The sequence below is a fragment of the Aspergillus luchuensis genome, chromosome 8 (genome assembly GCF_016861625.1).
Source record: "Aspergillus luchuensis IFO 4308 DNA, chromosome 8, nearly complete sequence".
Lineage (NCBI taxonomy): Eukaryota > Fungi > Ascomycota > Eurotiomycetes > Eurotiales > Aspergillaceae > Aspergillus > Aspergillus luchuensis.
In genome coordinates this window covers 1,644,310-1,670,148 of record NC_054856.1, presented here as the reverse complement: position 1 = coordinate 1,670,148, position 25,839 = coordinate 1,644,310, and the positions used below count along the sequence as shown (strand labels likewise).

Here is a 25,839-nt window from a genome sequence, read left to right as displayed (position 1 = left end):
TGAGGAGATGATAGTTATGCCTAATGGGGCAATAGACAGCACCGTAATGGCTATAGCGTCGGGCTGGTCTCCACCTTAACGACCTAGATTCTTTTGGGGAAATCTTGCGGCAAGACAGGGTAATTCTGCCCGTGTATGGAGTGGATAGGCGAAGCAGTTCTTCCCGAACCATGCGGAGTGACTGGACGTCTCCAGGGGGATGGTGACTCACTCCATTTCAAACAATTGGGGGATGCCTGCCAACAACTGTTATAGGAAGTGTGGATAGGAGCTGACTGGCTTGGGAGAGGAGAATCCTGCAGGGAGGCTAATTCAAGGGATGCCATTCCAGACCGGCCCTTGAGGGGTAGAATAGTGAAATAGGATGGATGACAGACATCAAGTACCCCCTCACAGGGCTGTTGTGCTGGGCCCGATCGATAGAGAGATAGATAGCCGGTACCCGGGTATGTGGGTATGTGACGGACATATACCACTTTGGGGTGCCATTCTCGTTATTATATAGAGTCAAACACTCCAGGTTAGCTAGGCGGGAGAATGACAGCCTGCTAGGCACACCATGATTGCCTGCGCGTCCAAGGTGCGGGACGATACTATAAGTAAGAGGATGGTAGAGGATCACACCGGGGCTCGGTGGTAAATGCTCGATACGGTGAAATTGATGATGTGATCGCGCCCCGAGGCACACCGAACATCCGTCTTGGTCGTTTTTTCTTCCCCGCCCGCCTCTTGCATTTCCCCCACGCTGACTAACCCCCCTGCGCCCGCATCCCATCCTTTTACCGGCGAACTCAAATCTCATCCATCGTCCATATCATCTCTCTTCGCCATTCCATCCCTCCTGATCTCTCTTCCGTCTGTCTCCGACTCATTCTCCCAACCAATTTTCATCGATTTTGGCCCAGATTTGGTCCCTCCCAGCCTCTCCCACCACTCTGGGACACCATTCTGCCTCTCATCCTGCAACCATGACCGACGCAATCAGTGACGATGTCCACCGGCGATCCTCGCCTTTGCCTCCGGCTCCGATGGACGACTACACCTTCCCGGAGCTTCGTCTGAAGCGCACAATGGACGACCCCGAAAAGACCCCGCTCCTCTTGGTGGCCTGTGGCTCCTTCTCACCCATCACCTACCTGCACCTGCGCATGTTCGAAATGGCCGCCGATTACGTCAAATTCAGCACGGACTTTGAACTGGTCGGGGGTTACCTATCCCCCGTGTCTGACGCCTATCGTAAGGCCGGTCTGGCTAGCGCTGAACATCGGTAAGACACTTGTGTCCCGCCCTGCCATCCTACCAACCGTACATCCCGCACGATCCGCCTTCGTCCATGCGCTAACTGCAATGATTCTACTAGTGTCGCTATGTGCCAACTCGCCGTGGATCAGACCTCCGACTGGCTGATGGTTGATACGTGGGAACCGATGCAGAAGGAGTACCAACCGACAGCCGTGGTGTTGGACCATTTTGATCATGAGATCAACACTGTACGACAGGGCATCGAGGCCGGCAATGGTACTCGCAAGCCCATCCAGATTGCTCTGCTGGCAGGTGCAGATCTGGTCCATACCATGTCAACTCCTGGAGTCTGGAGCGAAAAGGATCTTGACCACATCCTCGGAAAATACGGCGTATGTTTTTTTTGCCACTTTTCATCCCAGTTTCTGGAATTTCCGCTAATTCTTTTTCCAGACTTTCATCGTGGAACGCACCGGAACCGACATTGACGAAGCGCTCGCTGCCCTGCAAACATGGAAGAAAAACATTCATGTTATTCAACAACTGATCCAAAATGACGTCAGCAGCACCAAGATCCGTCTGTTCCTGAGACGTGACATGAGCGTCCGATACCTGATCCCCGTCCCTGTAATCCATTACATTGAACAACACAACCTCTACAAGGACGACAGCACGACATCGACCGACAAGGGCAAAGGCCGACAAGAACCCGGATCGTCGGGGTGAATCGCCTTCCGGTGATTTCCACTCCCCGCTTTGAAACGAACTATCCGAGTCGTCCCGCTTTCACCACCACAGGAAGACTCGAGCACAGGCAGAAGAGAGAGAAAGAGAACAAATGGGCATCCATTGTAACAGAGTCAGCCCCGGTCGTCTCATGAACTCATTGAGATACCCAGTTCAAAGACCGCGCGGGATATCTCGGCCCGGTGCCAGAGTCATCAACACACCCCCCGCTGTAACATAGACCTCTTCTCTCTCTCTTCGTTCGTCATTTTTTTATCCTGCCTCCTTCAAAATGTGCTTGATAAACCACTCCAGTGACATCCACGCCCCTTTGATCCCGACCGGGCACGGATACCACGGTGAAACGGGACATGAACTACCCCTTCCTTATTCCCCACCTATAATGGTGGACGTCGGTTTCCAAAAGAAAAAAGAACTCAGGTCATGTTTTGATGCTATGTCCTTTTGATTATATCAGGCGTTCCGCAGTGTTACGAGTAATGCGTTGAAGATACCATAGATTAATATTTTGCCTCCCTCCTTCTTTTTCGGCCTGCTTTTCTGTGTGCTGCTATCATGTCCCCTCGATGATGTTTATACCCTGTTTATTTGGTTTCTCCCGGCTGATTTGAGATATGTGTACCGATACGTTAGATGATTACCTACAAAGATGATGGTAGAATTAGACTTGAAATCGGACAATTAAACAAGTTATCAAATTTCTATTTTCTTTTGCTATCATGATCGGAGAGATCGGGTATCTAGTGCTAAGTAAGGATAGTAAGTCAGTCATTCCTATAGTCAATTCAAAGGAACGGAGGAATCTTGTATGTATGAAGGTGGGTATGGACATCAACAGGGTCCCCACAAGACTAGTGATAATATGTATGTGAGAAATATAGATAACCCGAAAAGTCGAAGATTGAAAACATGCTGAGGTTGCAACATGACGACATACCCCACCAGCAGACAAACCCATTCCAGGTATGGGATAAATGTCCCCAAAGCTATCTATTGTGGTTGAAACGGAATATTTATAAGACAAAAAGGCAAAAGGACACATAAAAATCAGGCATGAGTTCATATACATCATCAGGAGGGTCAGAGTGGGGAGGGGATATGAATATATTTTAGTCATCACAATCATTCCATAGATCCTCAGCTTCTATGACCCCGAGACAGTGGTCGGGGTTGGTGTTGTCCATGACGGCTACCACGGTCACGGGGGTGCCTGAGGATGCACCGGCCTCGGAGACCAGCCGGCGCGCATCATCGATGGTGCTCGAGCTGGTAAGGCGGAACCAGTCCTTGCGGGAGACCCCGAAAGGGAGACCCAGTTCAGTGAAGGCAGAAACGTGCATATCTACATAGTTGCTCTGGGAGACGAAGCGGAGATGCCGTGGGGGCACGATTTCGGACGGTGAGAGATGAACCCATGACTTGGCGTTGGGGTGCTGGATAGCAGTGAGGAGAATGTCCAGAAGGCGGACTTTACCCGAGGCAGACACCCTCGGAATCTGATCGAGTGACACGAGCATGTCACGGACAAGTGGCCGCTGGTTGGGTTTGCCGTCTGGCTGCGGGAATGAGTTCGTGGTCTGTTGGGCTGGAATATAGTCTGATGGGGCGGCAGAACTTGATGCGGATGACATGCTCATAGGCGTCAAAGCCATGGACGCAGCGCCGATAGCCCCGCCAGGATGGAAGCCCTTGAAAATCTCCGCTGGGCCTCTGCCAGGAGCTGTATGTAGCCGCCGAGCCGTAGCGATAGCCAATGCATCTCCCAGCGATAAGGCTACCGTGGTGGACGAGGTCGGGGCACACACGCCGATCGAGGTCTCTTCATCCTCGTGGATCGGTGCTGGTAAAAGGATCCCCATGTTCGAGGGGTGGAAAGAAAGCAGAGGGCAAGTTGACGAGACCATATGAGAAGTAATGGCGATAACCGTGACGGTTGAAGGAATGTGAGGGAGCATGAGCAGAAGCTCCGGTGTGCGGCCCGAGAAAGATATTAACAATAGTGTATCATGCTGGTGCATTCAGATTCAGTCAGTGTGTGGTTCACCCTCACATATAGGCCAGGACATCCTTACCGGTCGTATCATGCCCAGGTCGCCGTGCAAGGCTTCCGTGGGATGCAAAAAGGCACTGTAGATCCCCATGCTGTTCATGGTGGCTTCCAGCTTCTGAGCAATCTTGCCACTCTTGCCGACACCGCAGCAGACCAATTTTCCGCCATGCTTGATGGTGTGCACGATCTGAGCCACCGCGCGCGCGAGGTTATCTTGAGCCAACGGATCGGTTTGGTAGATGTGCTCCAGATGCGCCAGAGCGGCGCGCTCCGCCGCGATAACCTGCAGGGCTGAAGCCACGGGCGCAGTGTCCTTGGATCCCATTAGCGGGACTTCGGAGGGATCTGGAGGAGTCATCGGAAGGAGGAAATCATCGTGGATGGAGGGGTTGGACTCCGGGAGGGGCATGGCGGGCGACAGCGGGATCGCGAATGGCTGCTTCAGGTGCCCCATGGTCATGAAACCATTCTGTGGGGGGAAGAGAAAGAGAGGGAAAGAGGGTGAGACGGCGCCTTTCTCCCAGGAGGTAAGCCTGGGAAGAAAGATCCCGGACGCGAACCTGGAGACGCAGATGAGGAGGGGAAAGGAGGAGAAATCCGATGGTGGGGGGGCGAAACAGAACAAAAAAAGTGGAGGGGGAAAGGAAGAGAGGAGGGAAGGGAAAGTCCGGGTGGCTGATTTTGGTGATAGAATTGATTATCTAGACTACTAAGTAGAGATAAAGAAAAGTTGCCTCGGATCGGATGTCCTTCTCCAATCCGCTTGCTAGAGCTGACCACCTCCCCGAACGATTAGAAATGAAATCTGTTCTTCCTTTTGCACCACCTTCTAGATCCCGATGCATGCATCCTTCTACGCTCTTCTAAGTTCTAATCCCTACTTAGTCGGTCTCCGCCCGGCCATTCGGAATCCGCCATCACACCATCCGCAACGCTGCTGATGTCTTGCAGATCCATTCCCCGCTACCGTTCCGGACACGCTCAGTTGCCTTCCATGTCAATAATTGACTATCAATATTATTACAGTGGCGAAAAGATATGCTATTGTACACTGTCTGAAACAACTCATCCATCCCTTTTAGTTGCCCCTCTTAAGCCCGGTTGAGCGGCTTGATACCCTTGTGAATAGCGGCAATTCCACCCGTCAGATTCTCGAAGCCACGTCCCGGGATCATGAAGCCAGCCTTCTGGATCATGCCGCGGAACTCCTCTTGGCTAGGGAACTGCTCAATACTCTCCACCAAGTACTGGTAGCTGTCGCGATCACCGGCCACCAGCTGACCAATCATGGGAATGGCGCTGAAACTCCACTGCTTGTAGATCGCATTGAACAGGGCGTTGTCGACCTTGCTGAATTCCATACAAGCAAATACACCACCAGGCTTCAGGACACGGAACGCTTCGTTCAGGGCTGCCTGCTTATCCGTGAAGTTGCGGATACCGAAAACAACAGTGTAGAGGTCCACCGAGTTATCCGGAATGGAAGGCATGGACTGCGCATTGCCCTGCATGAACGACAGTCGGTTTGTGTTGTAGTAAGGAGTCTGCACGCTGCGCTTCTGACCCTCCGCCAGCATGTCCGCGTTGATATCGGCGATCGTCACGCGGGTCTCGTGGTCATTGTTGATGTTCGTCGCGTGGTCCAGCATGCGAAACGCGATATCGCCCGTCCCGCCGGCGATATCGAGAATGTTCCAACCACGGCCGGCCGTATCGTGTTCGCGAGAGGGAAGTGCGGATCCGGGGTTGAGAGAGCGGACAAAGTGATCTTTCCACAGGCGGTGGATGCCCAGCGACATCATGTCGTTCATCACATCGTAGGACGAGGCAACGGAGCTGAAGACGGCTCCCACTAAACATTGGCACAAACATCAGTAAACCCTTTCTTTCTCCAATCTTATAGATGCAAAATATCCCAGATAAACCTACCCAAAGACTCCTTCTGCGCTTCAGGAACATTTTGGAAGCCGAAATGGGTCATGCGATCATCCTGGTTGAACTTGGGCGGATCCTGGGCACGTCGTGTGCAGGAGAAACAGCGGTATGGTGTCTCCGGGACAATAAATCGTCTCCGGGCTTGCAATTGGAGGCTCCTCCAGACGGTGCGGGACGACATGATGGCTGGACTGAGGTGAGGTTGGATGAACGGTTGGTCGGCGGAAAGAAGAACGAGAATCCCAAATGCGGAAGCCGTTCTGGATTCCGGATCCTCAGGCACCCGCCCGGTCTTTTTTCCCCCAACTCTTCCGCCGGATCCACTTTTCACTTATCGAGCACCTACGTACTAGACTATCGAAATGCCCAACTACGCCTTCAAGTATACAAATAGGAAGAGTTCCTCTTGTTCGCTACAACGGGTATAATTCGCCAAATTCGACACTTTACAATGAATCTAGCCAAAAAAAAAAAAAATCGCATCACAACTAGGTGTGCTTCGACAGATGAGCCGGAAGCTGCAATCCTTTCATAAGCCACTCATCAAAAATCAGTTCTCCGGCAGCTGGTCTGTCCTTAGGGTCCCATGTTAACGCTCTTCGCATAAGTTTCAAGAATCCTTCCTTGTCAGGTCCTTGGATATCAGCCGCCCGTTCCTCAAGTGTCATGCTCGGCACCGGGGCAAGGTCCTTCCATTTGCCTAGTAATTGTATATATTAGCCGAGCTTCATGCTGCCATATAGCAGGTCCACTTAGTATCAACATACCATCCTTATCCCAGAAAACCGAGCCTACTTTGCTTCGTTTGATGAAGTCGTTGGGAGGGGGCCCCATGATTGCAATCATCTCGGCAAGATGAACTCGATCATCGAAAACACCGTCACTGTTTCTGCCATCGAATAGCGTGGTAGAGCAGACTATATCCCAGGCCTGCATGGAAGTTAGTATACATAAATGAAGGGTGAACTCAATAAGCATAATCTCCTACCATCAGGGCAATGCTCCACACATCCACCTTGCTATCCCAGTTCATCTTTAGCACCACCTCGGGAGCCCTGTAAAGATTTGGCATGATATCCTCGTCATGCTCTTCATCGCTGAATCGAGCTTCTCCAAAGTCACTGAGCAATGGCAATCCATTTCCAGGGACAACGATGTGGCTGGTGTAGATTGTGCGCTCAGGGCCAAGTATTTTCCTAGCCGAAGGGGCCTCAATCTCTGCGTCTTCGAGACCCGAGAAATTCTTAGGATCTCCGGGAAGTAGGAGATTCTTCAGTTGTAGATCTGCATAATGGTCAGTAATGGAAGGAATGTATAATTGAATATGTAGCACTTTACCGGTGTGTATGACCCTAGCTTCAGTGTGCAGAAAATCAACTATCCCCAATACCTGCCGTAGACAAGGCTTCAAAGCGTCGAGGTTCATCACCCTCCCCGGAAAGAAGTACAAGAATTGGTCTACACTAAGCCCGAGCGGTTGATGCACGAGACACTTGTGACGGCCATGGGGACCTTCTAGGAAGAAGTGATCCCATAGTTGACGAATGAGATTCTTGCCGGCATGGTCTGTTTCAACTGCGTTTATGCGTTCGTATACGGCGAGTTCGTTGCTACTCTTCAGAGTACCAGACACATAAATCTTCAAGGCAACATGATTGGAATCACTGAGTCCATACTTTCAGCAAAGGGTCCCGAAGTTGGAACTATCGACTAGACTGGAAAGAATTGTACCTTAGATCGCGACCGAGCCAGACGGTAGATGTGACACCATAGCCTAATTTGGCAACGACTTGATAGCGGCCATCTAGAACTTCCCCAAGACGGACGGGGTAGTATGTCTTGACATCGTAGGTCGGTAGAGTCTCTTCCTCAACCTCTTCTGTTGGATCAATGACCTCAAATCTTGATATAGGAAATACGCGTTGTATGGTTTGATTTGTAGACGCGATCGTGGATGTTGGTCTGCATTCGACTGGATGAGACGAACTAGGTAGGGCTCTATAGCGCAAAGGTAGATTACGTGAGAATATGGAAAGGTTTGCACGTATACTGGATACTAGAGAAGTACGTGACTGAAGCCAAAACATTTCTGGTTGTTGTTGATAATGGCAGAGATAAATGATGCCAAGGGCTCAGGGATGAGGCGGCCAGTCATGCAGCCAGGACGTCCACATGCTTGGCGTCTGCCAATCATCTTCTCTATCTGCCAGTCTTCCATCTCAGTGCCACAGATGCGTATGATGACTTGCCGCCTGACATTATCAACTCAATTAAGCTGTGTCTTCTAGGAGGATCTGAAGTTTCTCCCGTAATATTGTTGCCCTTGTTAAGTCTCTTGGTAACCATGACTAAGCTCAAATAGTGAAATCTGCTATATCTTGCAAACATAACGAAAAATATCTGATAGCATCAAGAAGTCAACTACGTTGACACATATGAATCAACCACCTAGGTTGATCGTAGCTTCTATGATGGACAGCAGGTGACGGAAAAGATAAACAACACCAGTCTCAAATATTTGTAGCCGCTTAAGGTGACTTGACCCCAGAGAGTTGGAGGAAATCAGATGGGTACATCATTCTCTGAAAGAAGATAGAATTTGTAAGTAGACGACAAGCGGGCAGATGAGCCAGAGATATTCAATGAAAGACCAGACTCACTTCAAAGATAGGTCTTTGGAGATAACTGCCTTTGAGATGTTTCATTGTGACGCCACCTGCAGAACTTTAGATGTCATATTATTTGGCCTGCGGGGATGAGCTCTTGACCTACCTTCCCACTCCGAGAATACGGATATCATAGGAAAGAGATCCGGATCATCCTTAAGGCGTCGTACAAATTTCGAAGTCTCTTTGCTTGTTCCGACTTGATAGATCATGAACATCACAGCTGCAGATTGATCAATTAGCTAGGTTGGAAAGAGAGGGTTTGCAGAACATTACGTACTGCGGCGGGGGTATCCAGCGAGATCTAGCTTCCTGCCGCATTCGATGATAGCGTTCACAAATTCAGATTCAGCTCTAGACTCCGGATAACCACCAATAGTTATAATTATGAGCAGCGGCCTATCAAGTCTCTGCGAACTGACTTTGCTGTAGACTAGCGGCTCCAGAATTCTAGATCTTAGGTTTGTGCCAATTGTAGTGTTGCCACTGGGGCTCAATGGCGCGGAATCCAAGATCTTCTTCACCTGGTCAACTGCGAGGTTAGGGAATATATCAAATTCACTATTAACAAAACTTAGCCCAACACCTTCGCCCGCAGGGAGCAGTTGAGTGGTGACACCGGCCAACTTCTTGACGAGTTCTTTCTGGACATCCCAACGATCTTCGCATCTCATCCCTGAGCTATCATCTATAAATGACCGCCAGAGTTAAGCAAGCTAGATAAGCGATCGAATTTGGCAAAACTTACCGCAGTAGAACACTTGTTGGTATATGGACGTCTTGACTGTCAAGGCCATAGGCTTTTCGTAGTGAGCCTTCAACCCGTGGCCGGAATACATATGCTCGGCCTTCTTCCATAAGTATATCAGGAAACCCTTTTTCTTTTTATCGGAGAAAAATAGTCGAAGAAATGCATCACACCTTAACATATCATCGATGTGTTTTACTAAATCAATATTAGTTTTCACCAATCCCTCAAATTCGGCCTCAGCTTCCGCCGCCCTGCCTCCAGTTTGATACAGGGGTAAACCATATCCAGTCTCCAACACTGTTTGATGCCTATCATCCATTTTCCTTCCAAGTGACCGTCTGCGTTCCGACAAAATGGCTCGCCGTTGCCTAAGTTCCTCCGCCCGGGTATTGACATTTGCTGTATCCTGTGTCGCTTTGCTGATCGTGTTGAGTAGCCGGGATTTCAGCGCATTGAACCTTTCCATTTCCCCTTCTACGTCATTCAAGCCTGCCTTGGCATATTTTAAGGAGGAGTTTATATCCCATTCATGCTGATTAAGGTTGTCTGTTTCGTGGCGCAAATCATCTTCCGCTTTCATGACGCCCTCCACTTCAAGCTTGAATGTCAGTACTTCCAACTCGAATGTGGCATTAATGGTGACACTGGGCGGACTCGCCGTGGCGGCTAATATCACCACAAATATCTCTTGCATGTTGTCTCGTTCCACGCTTGCCTGGATATTGAGCTTGCCATCACTGGCACTTTGTTTACCGAATGCTTCTTTTCTTATAGAGCCGGATCTCTGGGCCAGATCTTGGAGGGACGTGGCTCTGGAAGATATCATCACGTGACATCGAGCCTCCGCTTGGGGGCGCTGCGTATCATACTCGAGCAACACCAGGAAGTCGTTGGAGTCTTCACCTCCGGAGCGGAACCGGGTCCAGAGCTTTTGGACAGCATGATCAGCAGGGTCACTCGATGTCGTAATAATAGACCGACCTTGCAACCAGCAATCTGGAGGTTCAACTTCAATAAGTTCTAACCCTGCTTCGATAGGGTCCTCGACAAAGAAATCATTGTTATAGCTAGCTGTCGGCGGTGTTTTCATATGCCGTTCAATCAGAATATGGACCGGCTGAGCTGATGTCTTAGTCGCAATTGAGTTGTAAATCACTGCAGGATGATCTTGTGGCCTAAGGTAGTATTCATTCGACTGGCTTTTCAAAAGCGGGATTGCTACCAAAGTGTTCGGACTTAACAGCCCACAGTTGAGCAAGCCGAAAAGCCCATTTCTGCCTTGGTGTAGAGATAGATTGACTCGAACCAAGCCTCCTTCAATCTGGAACGTGCATGGAGACCTGGTCCCGTTCATACGCGGAACAATATTCTCACAACCTCGAAAGTCAGCGGGGGACGCGGCAAGTACACCGGCTGACAAGGTCCTATCAACATTTAATTTATACAGATGATGCTCCGGGCTGGAAAGACCCCACGCCAGAATTGACTCATCCCTTGAGCTTTTCATGATCTCTTGCTGGAGACGAGTGAACGCTCGATCAGTCCCTTCACCATAGATCATCGGCATAGTCACATCGAAGATTCCAAGAAGGCAATAGGCAATGTCTTCGTCCCGTTTTGTGACTCTGTTGGAGGTCCAGGACATACGTTGAGCGATGCTTGCCTCACTTAACGGGGTTCCTTGCAAGAACCGACGCGGTATTCTGAATTTGCGGTCAATAATGCCCGATCTCATTGCCTTTGTTCCGAGGTAGCGCCACCCCGAATCGAAGAAGCGAAGATTATCAGGAGCCAAAAGCTCCTGTAGAGTCCAGCCTCGTTGGAACCAGCGGCATGAACTGAACTGAGTCAATGGGAAATGGTTATTATCCTCAATGGTGACGTCGGCTAGGTAGGCATAGCAAACGGCAGCTTCATGATACCATCGGAACATGGAGTTAATTGCCTCGCCGAGTTCGACTGAGTTGGTCTTGTCAATGCAGCAGGTGTCAACCCATGCATACTGAATGCCGTCTTTCTTTGCCTGTTCGCAGCATTTCGCGACTTTGAATGGTAAACTCTGTCTTTTGATACTTTTCTCGGTGATGTCGCGAAATGACAGTTCCTCGTGATCGGCTCCCCATATATGTGAGAGTATAGCATAGCGGGGCACTGATCCATAGAATTCCTTCAGATTGAATGTATCAACATTGATCAGGCGCATAATGGTACCCGATCTGTTGACTAGCTGACAGAAGGCGTTCCAACGGGCATATGGAATTCAATATGAATTAACTGCAATCGACGAATGATGAGAGGCAATTCGAATCTGACTATACAGCTAAGCTCGTGAGGATACGATGTTCCGGCCGATAGTCAGCAGATGGATTCGAGGGTATTGTGGAAAAAGTGTGTTTAAGAATAAGTTGATATCTTCGGCTTCGTTGGGCTGGATTAGCGGCGGGGCCAAGTGAGGGTGAACAACTGGCGTACAGCTGGCATATGCAAGTACCCAACACAGGAACAGAAGGGATTTTCTCCAGTGTTTCGAGTTAGTTACACGTTTCCCGGTCACTAGTCAACTCATACTGTTATTCTTATTTAGATCGTCGTGGATTCGAATTTCATATCGTGCGCTGGGGTATAGACTACGAGGTAAGCTGCCTTGTCTTCAGGCTCATGGCTTTGGAATGTGTAGGGCCAACAAACTGAGTGTGACAGAACGCAGGACTTTCTTCGGATTCAAGTCAACAAACCTCTGGGAAGAGAATAGTTCTATGAAGAACTTTGTGCAACAAGTAAGCAGTGTGTATGCCAGGAGCACGGCGTAACATGTCGATAAAATCTCGAGGCCGAGCGCAGAGGTACCTGCCTGGTACCTCAAGACCCGACCGTTTTGAGCTGCGGTTTGAGGGTTCGCCACACGGATGATACATTTTGTCGAGGATTCTCGAATTCCTTAGATAAACCTTACGCTCAGCTGCTCTCCAAAAATTTTCCAAATTTTCTTCATCTTGTTGGCTGCTCCGTCAGGCCACACGTTCATTTTGTAGAGGTCTGTCTTGGGGCTTACTCAGTAGAGGAATACATAACTTCGCGCGCGTTCAAAATGGCACATCTTCCAGCAATTGTCTCATCCGAGAAGTTAATGTGCATCATGAAGTAGATGGCCTTTGAAAGATTCTCTCATTTGCCGGCTGTAGTATTGATACTTTCCTTAAACAAGCTCGTTCTCCCCATACAAGGTCCCACCACAGCCGTCTTGACTGCTGCGTGGGTGCTCAAATCCTCACTTGCGACGGTCAACCAAAATATATGATCAAACTGCTCTCTCATCATGTCGAGTCTCAATTCTCACTTCAGGGTTACAGTGAGCCGAAAAAATCATAGTGGTGTCGATGACAGCATAAATTGTCACAGGGGTGGATTCGAATGTAGTTAAGAAAACAAACGTTACGGAACCAGCTCTACCATTGGGAAACAGGTAACTCAGAGCAGCTTGAGAATATTTGCGAGGCCCAGGTGCCCGTATTCATCGAGTGGTATTGGGAATTAGTGGAAAATTACTGTCGTACTAAGCCAAAGCTCAATCGTCTGTCTTGAGGGGTATTATGCGGGTTGTCCGGTGTTCAGTATGGATTTATTGCACCACATGCTTTTCAGACTCACGACACTTCGTAACAAAATTTTGCTTCCCAACCATTGTTCGAGCGCATTCTGATAGTTACCAGCACTCTGGCTTGGCTCATAGGGTTAAACATTGTATGATTATTAGAACTGCCATACTTCGTCAATCATGCGGATTAACAAGGAACAGAACACAGCGGGACGTCGACCGTAACTCTATTGTCACTATCTGAATAACCGTCTTCGCTCCACTTTCGGCGCAGAAGATGCTATCCAGGTCAAACACTCCGAATGCAAGTTGCTAAACCCGAGCGGTCGGCAGTATTGAGGGCCATGATTGCCTGCATCAAGTATGATAGAGTTTTGCAACAACAAGGTAGTACTGCCATAAGCTGACTTCCCGCAAGGCTCCAGGGACTTCATTTGGTGGTTGGCGAAGAGAAGAGAGAAGCAAGTTGTGAAGGTGGGATCGAATGCGTTAGGTACCGGAATGGAAGGGGTGAATTCTAAAGACCGCAAATGAATAGTGCAGTGTAGAAGGTTGGAGATCCATCTTCAATATTTACTTTCGCAGGTAAGGCACGCACTTCTCTCGCACCTGGCCGAATTTTTCGAGGTATTGGCTCATTCCTGTAAGTGTATTCTCAGCATTCCGAGAAGCCAAAACACGCCGAAACTAAATGATTAGTCGCCAAAAAAAAGATACACTATGTTGCCGGTGGGAAACAAGAGATAGGATTCATTAATCTATATTGCAGCAGCAAGAGGCTTAGTGCTTATTCTGCGTCCTTGCTATCCTAATCAAGAAGTGCATTGGTCTGACCTTGACCATTGCGCTAAACACGCCAGCCCGCTGTTGGGACTTGGGAGGCATTCAGGGTTGCCCGGGTGGAGACCCGAGCAGAGGCCGATGCGGAGATAGTCCGACCCGGCCAAACCCTGCGGGTTGTGCCATCGGCCCCTTGTAAGATCTTGTAAGTAGAGAACGCGAAAGATTCATCACACTGAGGTTATGAAAGAATGATAATAGATATACAGAGTGTAAAAAAGTGTCACTGATGCAGCACTCGCTAGGATACTGCTTTTACTCGTCGTTCCTTTCCACGCCTGTCCGCGGCATCGCATTTGTTCCTGAGCCAGAACCCTAGCTTGAGCCAAGATGTAACCAATCTATACCACTCCAGTCTAGCTAGTAATTGTCTACCCCTCCTTTGCTGCAGATCAGTACTGCCGTCGACCACTCGCCATCCTCGAGCCTTTAGCTTAATTAATCTTGCCTTGAAATTAGCCGATTAATTCCCTCTTTCCTCGCATAGCGTGAGACATAATTTGCTCTGCTCCTGTTGCCTGATCCCGGTTGCCGTGGTGCCATAAGATCGTCTTCTTTCCTCTTTCATCACGGACTTATCCCCGTCTATGCGTCCCACACTCCTGCTCCACTGACTAAGTATTTGCTTCGGTGTGTCACTGCAAATATTGCGCACACGTAGGACTGAACTCGCGTTCAGCTCCTGCTGTCGCATTTATATGCTTCAATGATCCCTTGCTGAGTAGGAATTTAAGCCTTGCTTTTCTAGAGCAAATCGCGTTTCTTCCAGATACACGCCATGCGCCAAGGCATCGGATTAGCAGCGGCCCTAATAGCGCCAACCCTACCTGTAGCGCTGGGTCAACATGTTCATGACTTGAGCAGTGTGCAATGGACTCTTAGTAGTCGAGCTTTGAATCGAACAGTTCCTGCTGAATTCCCATCGCAGGTTCACTTGGACCTACTAAGGGCCGGAGTAATTGGTAAGTACTGTTGGAAGTCAAGTCTCTCTATTATACAACTGCTGACTACCCAATAGATGAACCGTAAGTGATTTGATCTGCCATGAGCCCGAATGGGACACTAAATATTGTTGCAGATACCATGGACTAAACGATTTCAATCTTCGCTGGATCGCCGCCGCCAACTGGACTTATACCAGTCAGCCCATCAAAGGCCTGTGAGTAGCAACTAGTTCTATGACTTAAATGCGTCAACACTAAAATTCAATAGCCTGGATGATTATGACTCAACTTGGCTGGTATTCGACGGACTCGACACTTTCACAACCATCTCGTTTTGTGGACAGCAGATTGCGTCCACAGACAATCAATTTCGCCAGTATGCGTTCGATGTTTCCACAGCTCTAGGGTCCTGCAAAGGAGATCCTATTCTGAGCATCAACTTTGGGAGCGCGCCGAACATTGTCGATGCTATCGCCCAAGATCCTAATTCGCAAAGTAAGTTGAATTTGGGAGGCCAGCAAAGCCAGGCCATGCTAACTGTTCGTAGAATGGCCTGATGATGTCCAGCTCACTTATGAGTATCCAAACCGGTGGTTTATGCGCAAAGAGCAGTCCGACTTTGGATGGGATTGGGGTCCAGCATTTGCGCCCGCAGGCCCGTGGAAACCTGCATATATCGTTCAGCTAGACGAGGAGCAAAGCGCCTATGTCCTGAACACAGACTTAGATATCTACAGAAAGGGCCAGATTAACTACCTCCCGCCAGACCAAAGCCAACCTTGGGTTGTCAACGCTAGCATCGACATTCTGGGTCCACTTCCTGCAAAACCGACCATGTCAATTGAAGTGCGCGACGCTCGCTCTGGCACGATCCTCACTTCACGTACTTTGAACAATGTCACTGTGGCTGGCAAGTCCATAACCGGTGTCACCGTTCTCGATGGGCTCACTCCAAAGTTGTGGTGGCCGCAGGGTCTCGGCGATCAGAACCTCTACAACGTGTCCATTACCGTCAATAGTAGCGGAAACCAGACTCTGGCCAAAGTAACCAAACGGACGGGCTTCCGCACCATTTTCCTCAACCAGCGCAATATTACTGAGACACAGCGCGCACAAGGAATTGCTCCTGGAGCAAATTGGCACTTCGAAGTTAACGGTCACGAGTTCTACGCAAAGGGATCGAACCTCATCCCACCAGACAGTTTCTGGACTCGTGTCACAGAGGAGAAGATGTCACGGCTGTTTGATGCCGTCGTTATAGGAAACCAGAATATGCTCCGTGTGTGGTCCTCCGGCGCATATCTTCATGACTACATCTATGACCTGGCCGATGAAAAGGGCATCCTCTTGTGGAGTGAATTCGAGTTTAGTGACGCCTTATATCCCTCCGACGACGCCTTCCTCGAGAACGTTGCTGCCGAGATAGTATACAATGTTCGACGAGTGAACCACCATCCCTCCCTGGCTCTATGGGCTGGCGGAAATGAAATCGAATCTTTGATGCTCCCACGTGTAAAGGATGCAGCCCCGTCTTCATATGCCTACTATGTGGGAGAGTATGAGAAGATGTACATCAGTCTCTTCTTACCTCTGGTCTACGAGAATACCCGCTCCATCTCGTACTCCCCTAGCAGCACAACTGAAGGGTACCTCTACATTGATCTTTCTGCTCCTGTCCCTATGGCTGAACGTTACGACAATACTACCTCCGGCTCATACTACGGCGACACCGACCATTACGACTACGACACTAGTGTGGCTTTTGACTATGGTTCCTATCCAGTAGGCCGCTTTGCGAACGAGTTCGGCTTCCACAGCATGCCCAGCCTCCAGACCTGGCAGCAAGCCATTGACACTGAGGATCTTTACTTCAACAGCAGTGTAGTAATGCTCCGCAACCACCACGACCCCGCGGGCGGTCTCATGACAGACAACTACGCGAACTCGGCCACTGGTATGGGCGAAATGACCATGGGCGTGGTAAGCTACTACCCGATCCCGAGTAAATCCGACCACATCTCCAACTTCAGCGCCTGGTGCCACGCCACCCAGCTCTTCCAGGCAGATATGTACAAGAGTCAGATCCAGTTCTACCGTCGGGGAAGTGGCTTGCCTGAGCGCCAGCTTGGCTCCCTGTATTGGCAGCTCGAAGACATCTGGCAAGCGCCGTCATGGGCAGGCATTGAGTACGGGGGCAGATGGAAGGTTCTACACCACGTTATGAGAGATATCTATCAGCCTGTTATTGTCTCGCCTTTCTGGAACTATACTACAGGATCACTCGATGTCTATGTTACTTCCGACCTGTGGAGCCCTGCAGCAGGTACTGTGGACTTGACCTGGTTGGACCTGTCAGGCCGCCCTATTGAGGGTAATGCAGGCACGCCTAGATCGGTTCCATTTACCGTAGGCGGACTGAATACCACTCGTGTCTATGGCACAAATGTTTCTTCTTTGGGCTTGCCGGATATCAAGGATGCCGTTCTTCTGCTCTCGCTCTCGGCTCACGGACGTCTTCCGAACTCAGACCAGGCCACCAACTTCACTCATGAAAATCACGCTACGCTTTCCTGGCCAAAGGATTTGAAGATTGTTGACCCTGGACTGAAGCTGGGATACAATTTGAACAAGACAACTGTCACGGTAGAAGCTACATCCGGCGTCTCACTATACACGTGGCTCGACTACCCGGAGGGCGTGGTAGGATACTTCGAGGAGAACGCGTTCGTCTTGGTACCAGGGGAGAAGAAAGAGATTGAGTTCAACGTTCTGGAAGACACGACTAACGGGGCATGGGCTCGTAACATCACTGTGCAGAGTCTCTGGGATCAAAAGGTTCAGAGTTGATTATCAACAAAATCCACATAGTCACAATACCAAGCATGTACATGTCATCTGACCACTTATTCTCTGTTCTCAAATACCTTCCGATCTGTACGATTGACTGTTTTCCTCCCAGAAGGAAGATACTCCCCCAACTCGCCAAACCTGGTCACCCTCGTCAATATAAGGTAAACCAAGTCAGGATTTAATCAAGTTTAAGTCAACCATCTGCATATTGAATAAAGAATTAAGCCACACATCTACCTGGGGCACAATAGCCCTCCCCCCACTCCCCACGGAGATCCTTTCGCTTGCGGGTCAGAATCGGTATACGTGTTCTATCGCAAAGAGTTGTAGTCAATTGCTTGAGTCCATTGGGACTTTGTTTTCAACTGAAAGCCCGTTTCGTTGAAAGAAGGAAGAGGCGTATCATCTGCATGGGGATGTGTTTAAGCATGATATTGGCAGTGATGTCTGATTGTGTACAGGCAATGGGATCCTGGGGCCCCACGGCGGATGGAAACTGGCAGATAGTCCGTAAAACTATTCGCTCGGAGGTAAAATCTTATTGAAGAGTAGCTTCTGTGTTGTATTAGACGACCCTTTATGCTGCTTCTCAGTTCTTCCAGCCTGGCTAATCTGTATTTACCGTTAGTTCTTCACACATATGCAGAAATTTGATCATTGCTGAATTGTCCTAAGGAGGATATATCGAAAGGCTTCCGTCCCCATTTCTTTTTTGGGATTCTGCTAGGTAAGACGCAAACCGACGAAAGTAGTAAGACACGGCGCCAATCATGTACAGCTACATGGCCACCTGACCCGAACCTTGCATAAGCCGTTCAAGGCAGCAACACATGGCTTATACATAGCGGTACTGCGTTTTTCACTATCTTTTGAAATATCAGCCTTTTTATCTATACTTATTTCATAGCGTTGACATGGGAGAACGTCGATGTAAATAGTCAAACATAAAACGCTTCTCAGACGGTCTAAACCTATATAAAACAGAGCTTAACTGTGCATCCCAAAAGTTCACAGAAAGGCAAGCGTAGTTTCACACAACGAACACACCGCATGAATCCTTAAGATAGGTATACGCTCCGACAATTAGACAGACAACAAAGGTGGGTAGTACGGTGCGCAGACACAGAGCAAAAGTCGAGCTCTCGGACATATTTTTTGTCTGAGGATACTATGCATGCATATTGCGTTAGACACCCATATGCTTAACTCTGATAAGATCAGCACACTCACCTCATAGACCCACCCTTCTAGGCCTGCAATATGCGTCGTCCACCACATGTAGAAGGAGCTCCAGGGGTATATCATCCAGTTGTATCCGGTTTTTGGGTCGATGAACCACTACACAGGCAGGTTATGATCAGCGGGCGCTCTTGAACAAACTGGGAGAGCAGCATCATCAACGACTTTAAGGGGCTGATTCTGCAGTATGGGTGTGGGAGTTTCCTACACTGCGGCATGTGTTGTTAAACACTGTGTTTTTCAGCGCAGCCTGCAACCGCTCGTTGTATGCATTTTCGCGTGACATATCGGGTTCCACGGAGACAGCTGATCCGGCTATTATCGGTCTGATGATCCTTATTATTAGGTCGGTGTAGCTATTTCACGGTTAACAAGTTTTTCCCTCCGTGGAATGTTTGATAGGCTATGGCCTCAGAATGTCTACTTACTTCTCGATAGAGAATACCGCAGATGTATGCCCGCGACCGGAATTGGGCCCCAGGATATAGAAGAAGTTAGGAAACTCTGACATGCCGATACTGTCGTAAGCCGTGATATGACCGGCTTCTTTCCAGTATTCTTGTCGACTGCGTCCCCCGCGACCGCACAGCTCGGTATCATATTGGGTCAGGGAGAATCCGTTGGCTAAAACAATTACATCTGCTGGGTATTTTGCTCCTGATTTGGTGGATACGGATCGTTCGCTAAGAGCGATAACCTCGTCGTCGGTAAGGCGAACATTATCCCGATTTAATGTTGAAACGTAACCTTCATGGTCGAATACCCTTCGCTGTATCAGGAATTGATCAGCCTATATGCTTTGTAGAAGTTACTCGGAATATGTACCTTGCATCCGACTTGGTAGTCGGCTAGTAGGAGTGGCCAGTACTTCTCTGCAACTTGAGGTGAGAGTAGCTCAGACGACATGTAGAGCGTATCTCACCTGGCGCATTTTCTTTGACGTAACGCTCGCTTACTTCAGCTGTTTCTCTTCGCATCTTCGCCCCGGTCTTGGTCAGGTTGAACTGGGGTGTTGATGTTTCGAGATATAGAAAGATAAGGAATCTGACAGCAAGAAGTACGCCGGGTACGTAGCGGAAGATAAATTGCCAAAAAGGGCTTATGGCGGCGTTACTTCCTCCTGGGAGAAAGTATTGTTTTGACTATATATGACCATCCCACATTAGGAAGTCACCCTACAAAAGCAGGAAAGTAGGGAACTAACCCTCATAAATTGAGTGATCGACCGAGCATCTTTTGCCACGGCTGGTACTAGCTGGGTTGCTGAGGCTGGAAGGTGTCAACTAGTGGTTTCTTCTCATAATGCAAAATGCAGCTTACCTCCATTTCCAAGCACGACTATATTCTTGTCCCGCAGCGACACGCTTTGATCCCACCTGGCAGTGTGAATAATGTCTCCCTGGAAGCGGTCAACGCCGGGAAGGTTCAGCGAATTAGGATTCGTCAGAGCTCCAACTGCTGATACTAATATGTTGCAGCGTTGTGTATAGTCCTGGCCAGAAGTAGTACTCCTCAGCTTAACCAACCAGGTCTTATCGACGTCCTGCCAGGATGCTCCTATCCATTCTGTATTTCCCACCATGTGGCGAGACAGGTCGTACTTTGAGACTACATTGTTGATATATTGTAGAACTTCATCACGCTTCGGGAAAAAAGTCGAGAAATCTGGGTTGGGCGCAAAGGAGAGGCTGTAGAACGCAGCTGGGATATCAACTCCACACCCTGGGTCTGAGAAGCTCATGTCAGCGACCGTGTTTTCGGCTAATAAAAATAGAAGGCATATTCGATAGTACATTTGTTTGCTAGCCAAGTCCCACCAAATCCAGCCTCTCGGTCATATATAACAAAGTCATCGCACTTTAGCTCTCTTTTAAGTTGGTATGCCATCGCCAGACCAGAAAACCCAGCCCCGATAATGATGACCTTGGGGGAAGAACGAAAGGCACTGGACACCATGGTAAGGAGAAACATCCTCTGTTAGAGGGGTAAGAAAAGACCAGTGGAGTGGGTTTAGGGCATGGGACCTTTCTAGGAGAAGATGACGGGAGGTATGATATATCAAAGCCTTTGGGGATTTGGCTCTCTTAAACCTTTGTGGTACTGGCAGGCGAATGGTGATCTATATAGGAGAATGATAAAATTATCTCAGCAACTGCACAACACCGCTCATCACTGTTCGCAAAACGCCTTCTTCTTTTGGAATAACTCGAAGTTTCTTGGAGCCGTATCTACTATCTTATTGCTTACAGCTGGCCCGCCAAGTTAGGCTGGGTGGGACCACTGCTTAGCGCGCCACGACATCACGCCGCAGTTGGCCCCCAAAACGAGATAGCTGAAGTTAATTCGTTTGTCCACTCAGGTACCATTTACGAAAGCGATACCTCATGATAACTTGATTAGAATAATGTGTTATCTGTATGATGTCGACAAGGGCACGAACAGTGGAGGGTGGGTAAGACGGTGTCCAAGCACTATTGATCTACGCCCACTCTTACCCCATTCAGTTACTTTCACATATCGATCGTGAATCAGACATGCTTACGTTTGACCGAACTTATGTTAGCATGGCGGGGCAGCTGAAGCGACAAGATCATATCTCCGATGCAGCCTCCATCGTAACCCACGATCGGGCTCTGCTGCGGGCACCGAGTAGATCGGCACAAACGCTCCCTCGCTCCACTACACACCGTCCCGATGACACTATTTCGTAAGGAGACAACAATATATTGACTATGGATCCATCCCCGCGTCATCTGCCATTTATGTACTCATGTATCAGAGTTGCGGTCATGATTGAGGGGAAGATATTACGATGACACAGATTGGGTGCGTGCTGTTGATAGGACCAATGCCAAGCAAGGGACACCACCAGGACGGAGTGTCCGGTCGAAATCTTGTGCACATTATCAACCGAGTTGTTATTGTAATGGCTTGGATAGCTGTCAAACCGAGTGTAAATATTGATTTGTGACTTCTTGGTTAATGATCTACCAGTGGAGATCAACGTCGTTGTTGCCACCCGAATAAGCTCAGTGGGGTGCGACCAATCCACTCTGTGTATGACTCGAACCGCAAATCATACTCTATTCTTTTCGACTCAGCTCGCACTAAGGGTTTTCGTCTTCGGCAAATACCGAAGTACATACTCGGATACTATGCCGTCGTGTCGGGGCTTTCATCCTCCGCGGAGCCCAGATGTTGACTGCATAGGGCCGATTCGCATGGACTTTCCTTTTATGAATCCGCGTGTTTTGACAGGGCTTTGTTTCAGTCTATATCACCACGCCTGTCAATACTGTGTCCTGAATCAGTGGACTGCATGATGCATGCCGTTTACGCTGTGTGCGTTGCCCGACACCCTACATGTTTCATATTTCCTATCTTATGCCAGTTACTCTGGACATTCGAGATATGTCCGTAGTACGTGCCTTTCGTCATCCGTAATGTTTAGTTGCTTTCATGGATCTCTTGTGAAATAACCGTGAAGTAATACTGCATCAACACGCAAGGTTCTGCGTAAGGAACTGTGGTTAACATGAGCTAGTCGAGATTCGCAAACAGCCCAAATCTGTACGAGGTAGAATATCTCCCTCACCATTTTGGACATCTCTACTGGCCTTAGTTTTTGATATGAGTACAATGACTCCAGCTGCTCACATTTACTGGTCGCTCCACTTCGTGATGGGAACGTGATGTTTTGCGGCCCTTTCCAACGGAGAGGGATGGTATTTCTGACCATACTGAACTATCCAACCTCCTCGGAGATACATCTATTTGCATCCATGAATGTTCAAATTGCTTACCCATCCGCACTTTCGGAGTTGCCGACGTGCGTACGTTCCTTGTTAGGTGAATGCAGCTGTCATACCCTAGTAGCAAATGGGATGAGTCGAATCATTCAGACTGCCCAGTAGCGGTACTATTTCGCCCTTCTGCCAGCCGAATGACATGCACATGCCAGCTGCGAGGCAGTAATATACCCGATAGCAAAACTTCCAACTTTCCTTTTGGGACATTGCATGCATATTGATGTTTCTGGAAGTCAGGAGGCGGGCTACGGCTTCGTGATCTACAGGTGGCTTTGAGGGGAGGGGTTTAAGTACATCCGGCGTTTATACCAAGTTAGCATCAGGACCCTTGTGACTATCACGATCTTTTCAACATCATCATCTCGTCGGTATCTTTTCTGGCATCATGCTTTTCAAGGATTTTGTGTACTTGGTGTTCGTTGCAGCGCATCTGATGTTGAAGATGACAGACGCTGGATTGCGAGAGATCTTAGGCTTGTTAATCTTCCTCGCGGTGTCTAGCATTCTCTTCATATTGGTTAGACTAGTTATTGCCGCCTTATGGAGACAGCACTTGATTGTGCACAACCCTCATGTGAGACCAGATTTCCTAGGCAGGCCTCTTTTGTTTCCAGCCAAGCTGTCTCATGCACGCAGGTTTCCTGCAACTGAACGATACAACTACTGGTATGACTATTTCATGATAGGTATTCCAGTGGGATTTCGCGGTCGAATTGGAAATCTCATCTCTATTGACAATCAGCCCACGTCGGAGAGCTTTCTGGAGAAATGCTGGTTTACCATCGACCCGGCTTACTATCTTGAACCTGGGAGCGGTGACCGAACGCTTGAAGAGAAGTTGCATATCTTCCTGCATAATCTAGTAAGATTTGAGTCCTTTCTTCACTTTTCTGAATCTCAAACTAACTTTGTCAGGGCGAGAACCCTCAGGAATTCCCATACGCTTACATGATCAGCGTCCCGCGATTTTTATGGTGGCAGAAAAGTGCAATCAGTTACTGGTACCTCTATTCACCAACGCGCGAGTTAACTGCAATGATTATGGAGATCAACAACTCTTTTTACGAGAAGAGGAACATTTTTTTCCGCTTGACTGAAGACGGCATGCCTGTTGATGAGACGCCACATCCTCCATCGACGATTATAGCTTCGGCCAAGGGGACCGGCGAGTCGGTATCTCTCTGCTCTCTCTCCCCTGCTTCGAAGAGAAAATACTACAAAGGGTATTGGGATAAAGTAATCTTTGGTTCTCCTTTCGAAAAGGTTGGAGGATACATGCTTGCAAAGACTGTGGACATTCTCAGAGGGCCATACCTCCAGTCCACCTTGAGCTCCAACAACCCAGATGGGCAGGTGAAAGTCACAAGTCGTCTCGCATCTTGGGGTGCTCCCGTCGACCCCTTGGAGGCCAGTGGTTGGGATATTGCTCGTTTCATTGCTCGTTGGACGCATGTTGGAGCGTTATCTGCGCCTCGCATTGTCAAAGAAGCTTTGCGGGTCCGCTTTCGTGGCAATCTGAAATATCTACAGAGACCTGAGGTCCACCCTGGGACGAATCCACGAAAGGAAACCGATGTTGAGAGGTCAGCCAAATCTCCCTCTGTTTTGCGTATATGTTTCTAACTTCTGCCACATGTGGCAGATCTTTGGAATTATTCTTTCGAGAATACCTTTCTCAACTCGCAGCTCATTGTAGATTCCCATTGTGCATTGAGTACATCCCCCAAAGATCGATAAACTTCGATCGCCTTACGTTCAACTCTCCTATTCCTCCCACATCCCACCCTAGACCCGTCCTGAAAATCGAGACCTTGACTCCACGGTTCTATACCTCATTTACAGATTACCCAGACGCCAAAACCGCCTTTGATAGAGAAATAGCAGTGCGTCCCACAAGCTCGGACCCAAATTCCCGCTACCTCAGCGTATCCGATCGCTCCCTCCTGGAGAAACTTCTTGCTTCTTCAGGCTCCTCCATAGCGGCGAGCTTTAATAAAGCCAGCAAGCCCATATCAACCCACCATACAGACAAAGATGGGATAGCAACAGTGCTTCTCAGGTTCATTATCTCGAAACTGCGCAGCTCTCATCAGGAAACACTCATCGATCGATTCGTCTTTCACGATCATGGTCGGTTTTCACCCTCCCAGCAATGGACTTACCTGGTTAGTGTTCTGCATTATCAATTGTCGCTTCGCCTTCCCATCGAGTCCCAAGCCATTGTAATGCTGGGTTACATCTCTGCCCGTGCAATAATAGTTGACGGTCTATTGCATGCTTTCTACACTCTCTGGGCGCGGGAAGGCCTCGCAAACTGGGTTCGTGATGAGGCGCGCATGACTCCTTCTACGGGCGCTTTGGCTTTTGCGGGTTGGGACATGCTCAACAACTATATCGGGCATTATTACACCAATCCATTCGCATGGGGGGAGGGTTTGTAAGATGCCAATGCCGGTAGGCAGGATGATCTCGGATGGGTCTGGTTCGATGTTATACTTGTGGCGTCATTTGAGAAAGTAATGTTATAGGACCACGGTGGGCTTTTTAAGGGTCTGGAGTCAATAATGGTTCAGCTAGGTCTCAGTCAAAATTGGTAGTAACACAGAATGTACGAGCTCATGCAAATATCCTAAATACTAGTAACACAACTCGCAATGATGTACCTGCCATAGAATCCAGGATGACATGCACGATATGAAGAATATACTACAGGTAAAATGACATTTTTGGGACGAGGGATATTAGGGCAGAAGCAATCCAAAAGTCCCATGGCAACCATATCCGACCTGCTTGACAGCACAAGAACCAAAAGTACCCGCTTACAGGAGTCTTAGGAATACCCTACTAACTATCAACCAGAGACATTGCGATTCCCAAAGGTTACCTTGGGCTACACAGCATCAGAGTAGTTCTAGGTGAAACAATCATGATTCTTGTATTCCCCTGTTCCAAGTGAAGTAATTGCGGTCGGGCAGTTGGACACTGTTACCCTTCGAGGGCTGGTCTCGGTCCTTCCGCTTCTGGAATCCCGGCAACGCCAGTTCTTCCTTGATCTCTAAACCTTGCAGATTCTTGGTTCTGCAACTTACTTTAAAGCGGCAGTACCAGTTGGAACGCTCTCTTGATTTCGGCTGATACCACTTCACTTAATCTGGAACATGCACTAGTCTT

The 25,839-nt window shown here is 48.8% G+C and overlaps 8 protein-coding genes across 8 annotated transcripts; 3 read left to right on the top strand and 5 right to left on the bottom strand.

Moving 5' to 3' along the window:
- Nucleotides 1-968: 968 nt before the first annotated feature.
- On the top strand, nucleotides 969-1,968 carry AKAW2_80587A (nicotinamide/nicotinic acid mononucleotide adenylyltransferase; the record flags this gene model as incomplete). Its single annotated transcript, XM_041681624.1, has 3 exons — nucleotides 969-1,267; nucleotides 1,361-1,634; nucleotides 1,696-1,968. The coding sequence occupies 3 exons, from the start codon at nucleotides 969-971 to the stop codon at nucleotides 1,966-1,968; spliced, it is 846 nt and encodes a 281-aa protein (XP_041548548.1).
- Nucleotides 1,969-3,098: 1,130 nt separating this feature from the next.
- On the bottom strand, nucleotides 3,099-4,448 carry AKAW2_80586S (uncharacterized protein; the record flags this gene model as incomplete). The annotated part of the gene is made up of 2 exons (XM_041681623.1): nucleotides 3,099-3,998; nucleotides 4,062-4,448. 2 exons carry the CDS (start codon nucleotides 4,446-4,448, stop codon nucleotides 3,099-3,101), a joined length of 1,287 nt encoding a protein of 428 aa, XP_041548547.1.
- Nucleotides 4,449-5,130: 682 nt separating this feature from the next.
- Nucleotides 5,131-6,155, bottom strand: COQ5 (class I SAM-dependent methyltransferase; the record flags this gene model as incomplete). The annotated part of the gene is made up of 2 exons (XM_041681621.1): nucleotides 5,131-5,891; nucleotides 5,969-6,155. The coding sequence occupies 2 exons, from the start codon at nucleotides 6,153-6,155 to the stop codon at nucleotides 5,131-5,133; spliced, it is 948 nt and encodes a 315-aa protein (XP_041548546.1).
- Nucleotides 6,156-6,941: 786 nt separating this feature from the next.
- On the bottom strand, nucleotides 6,942-8,061 carry AKAW2_80584S (uncharacterized protein; the record flags this gene model as incomplete). Its single annotated transcript, XM_041681620.1, has 3 exons — nucleotides 6,942-7,258; nucleotides 7,313-7,638; nucleotides 7,706-8,061. The coding sequence occupies 3 exons, from the start codon at nucleotides 8,059-8,061 to the stop codon at nucleotides 6,942-6,944; spliced, it is 999 nt and encodes a 332-aa protein (XP_041548545.1).
- An 851-nt stretch (nucleotides 8,062-8,912) lies between these two features.
- Nucleotides 8,913-11,594, bottom strand: AKAW2_80583S (uncharacterized protein; the record flags this gene model as incomplete). Its single annotated transcript, XM_041681619.1, has 2 exons — nucleotides 8,913-9,328; nucleotides 9,389-11,594. The coding sequence occupies 2 exons, from the start codon at nucleotides 11,592-11,594 to the stop codon at nucleotides 8,913-8,915; spliced, it is 2,622 nt and encodes an 873-aa protein (XP_041548544.1).
- Nucleotides 11,595-14,604: 3,010 nt separating this feature from the next.
- AKAW2_80582A (beta-mannosidase mndA) lies at nucleotides 14,605-17,617 on the top strand (the record flags this gene model as incomplete). Its single annotated transcript, XM_041681618.1, has 5 exons — nucleotides 14,605-14,788; nucleotides 14,845-14,851; nucleotides 14,905-14,985; nucleotides 15,039-15,265; nucleotides 15,318-17,617. 5 exons carry the CDS (start codon nucleotides 14,605-14,607, stop codon nucleotides 17,615-17,617), a joined length of 2,799 nt encoding a protein of 932 aa, XP_041548543.1.
- Nucleotides 17,618-19,025: 1,408 nt separating this feature from the next.
- On the bottom strand, nucleotides 19,026-20,441 carry AKAW2_80581S (flavin-containing monooxygenase; the record flags this gene model as incomplete). The annotated part of the gene is made up of 6 exons (XM_041681617.1): nucleotides 19,026-19,215; nucleotides 19,288-19,628; nucleotides 19,685-19,731; nucleotides 19,782-20,001; nucleotides 20,064-20,128; nucleotides 20,180-20,441. The coding sequence occupies 6 exons, from the start codon at nucleotides 20,439-20,441 to the stop codon at nucleotides 19,026-19,028; spliced, it is 1,125 nt and encodes a 374-aa protein (XP_041548542.1).
- A 2,612-nt stretch (nucleotides 20,442-23,053) lies between these two features.
- Nucleotides 23,054-25,109, top strand: AKAW2_80580A (uncharacterized protein; the record flags this gene model as incomplete). The annotated part of the gene is made up of 3 exons (XM_041681616.1): nucleotides 23,054-23,530; nucleotides 23,584-24,251; nucleotides 24,311-25,109. 3 exons carry the CDS (start codon nucleotides 23,054-23,056, stop codon nucleotides 25,107-25,109), a joined length of 1,944 nt encoding a protein of 647 aa, XP_041548541.1.
- Nucleotides 25,110-25,839: the final 730 nt, after the last annotated feature.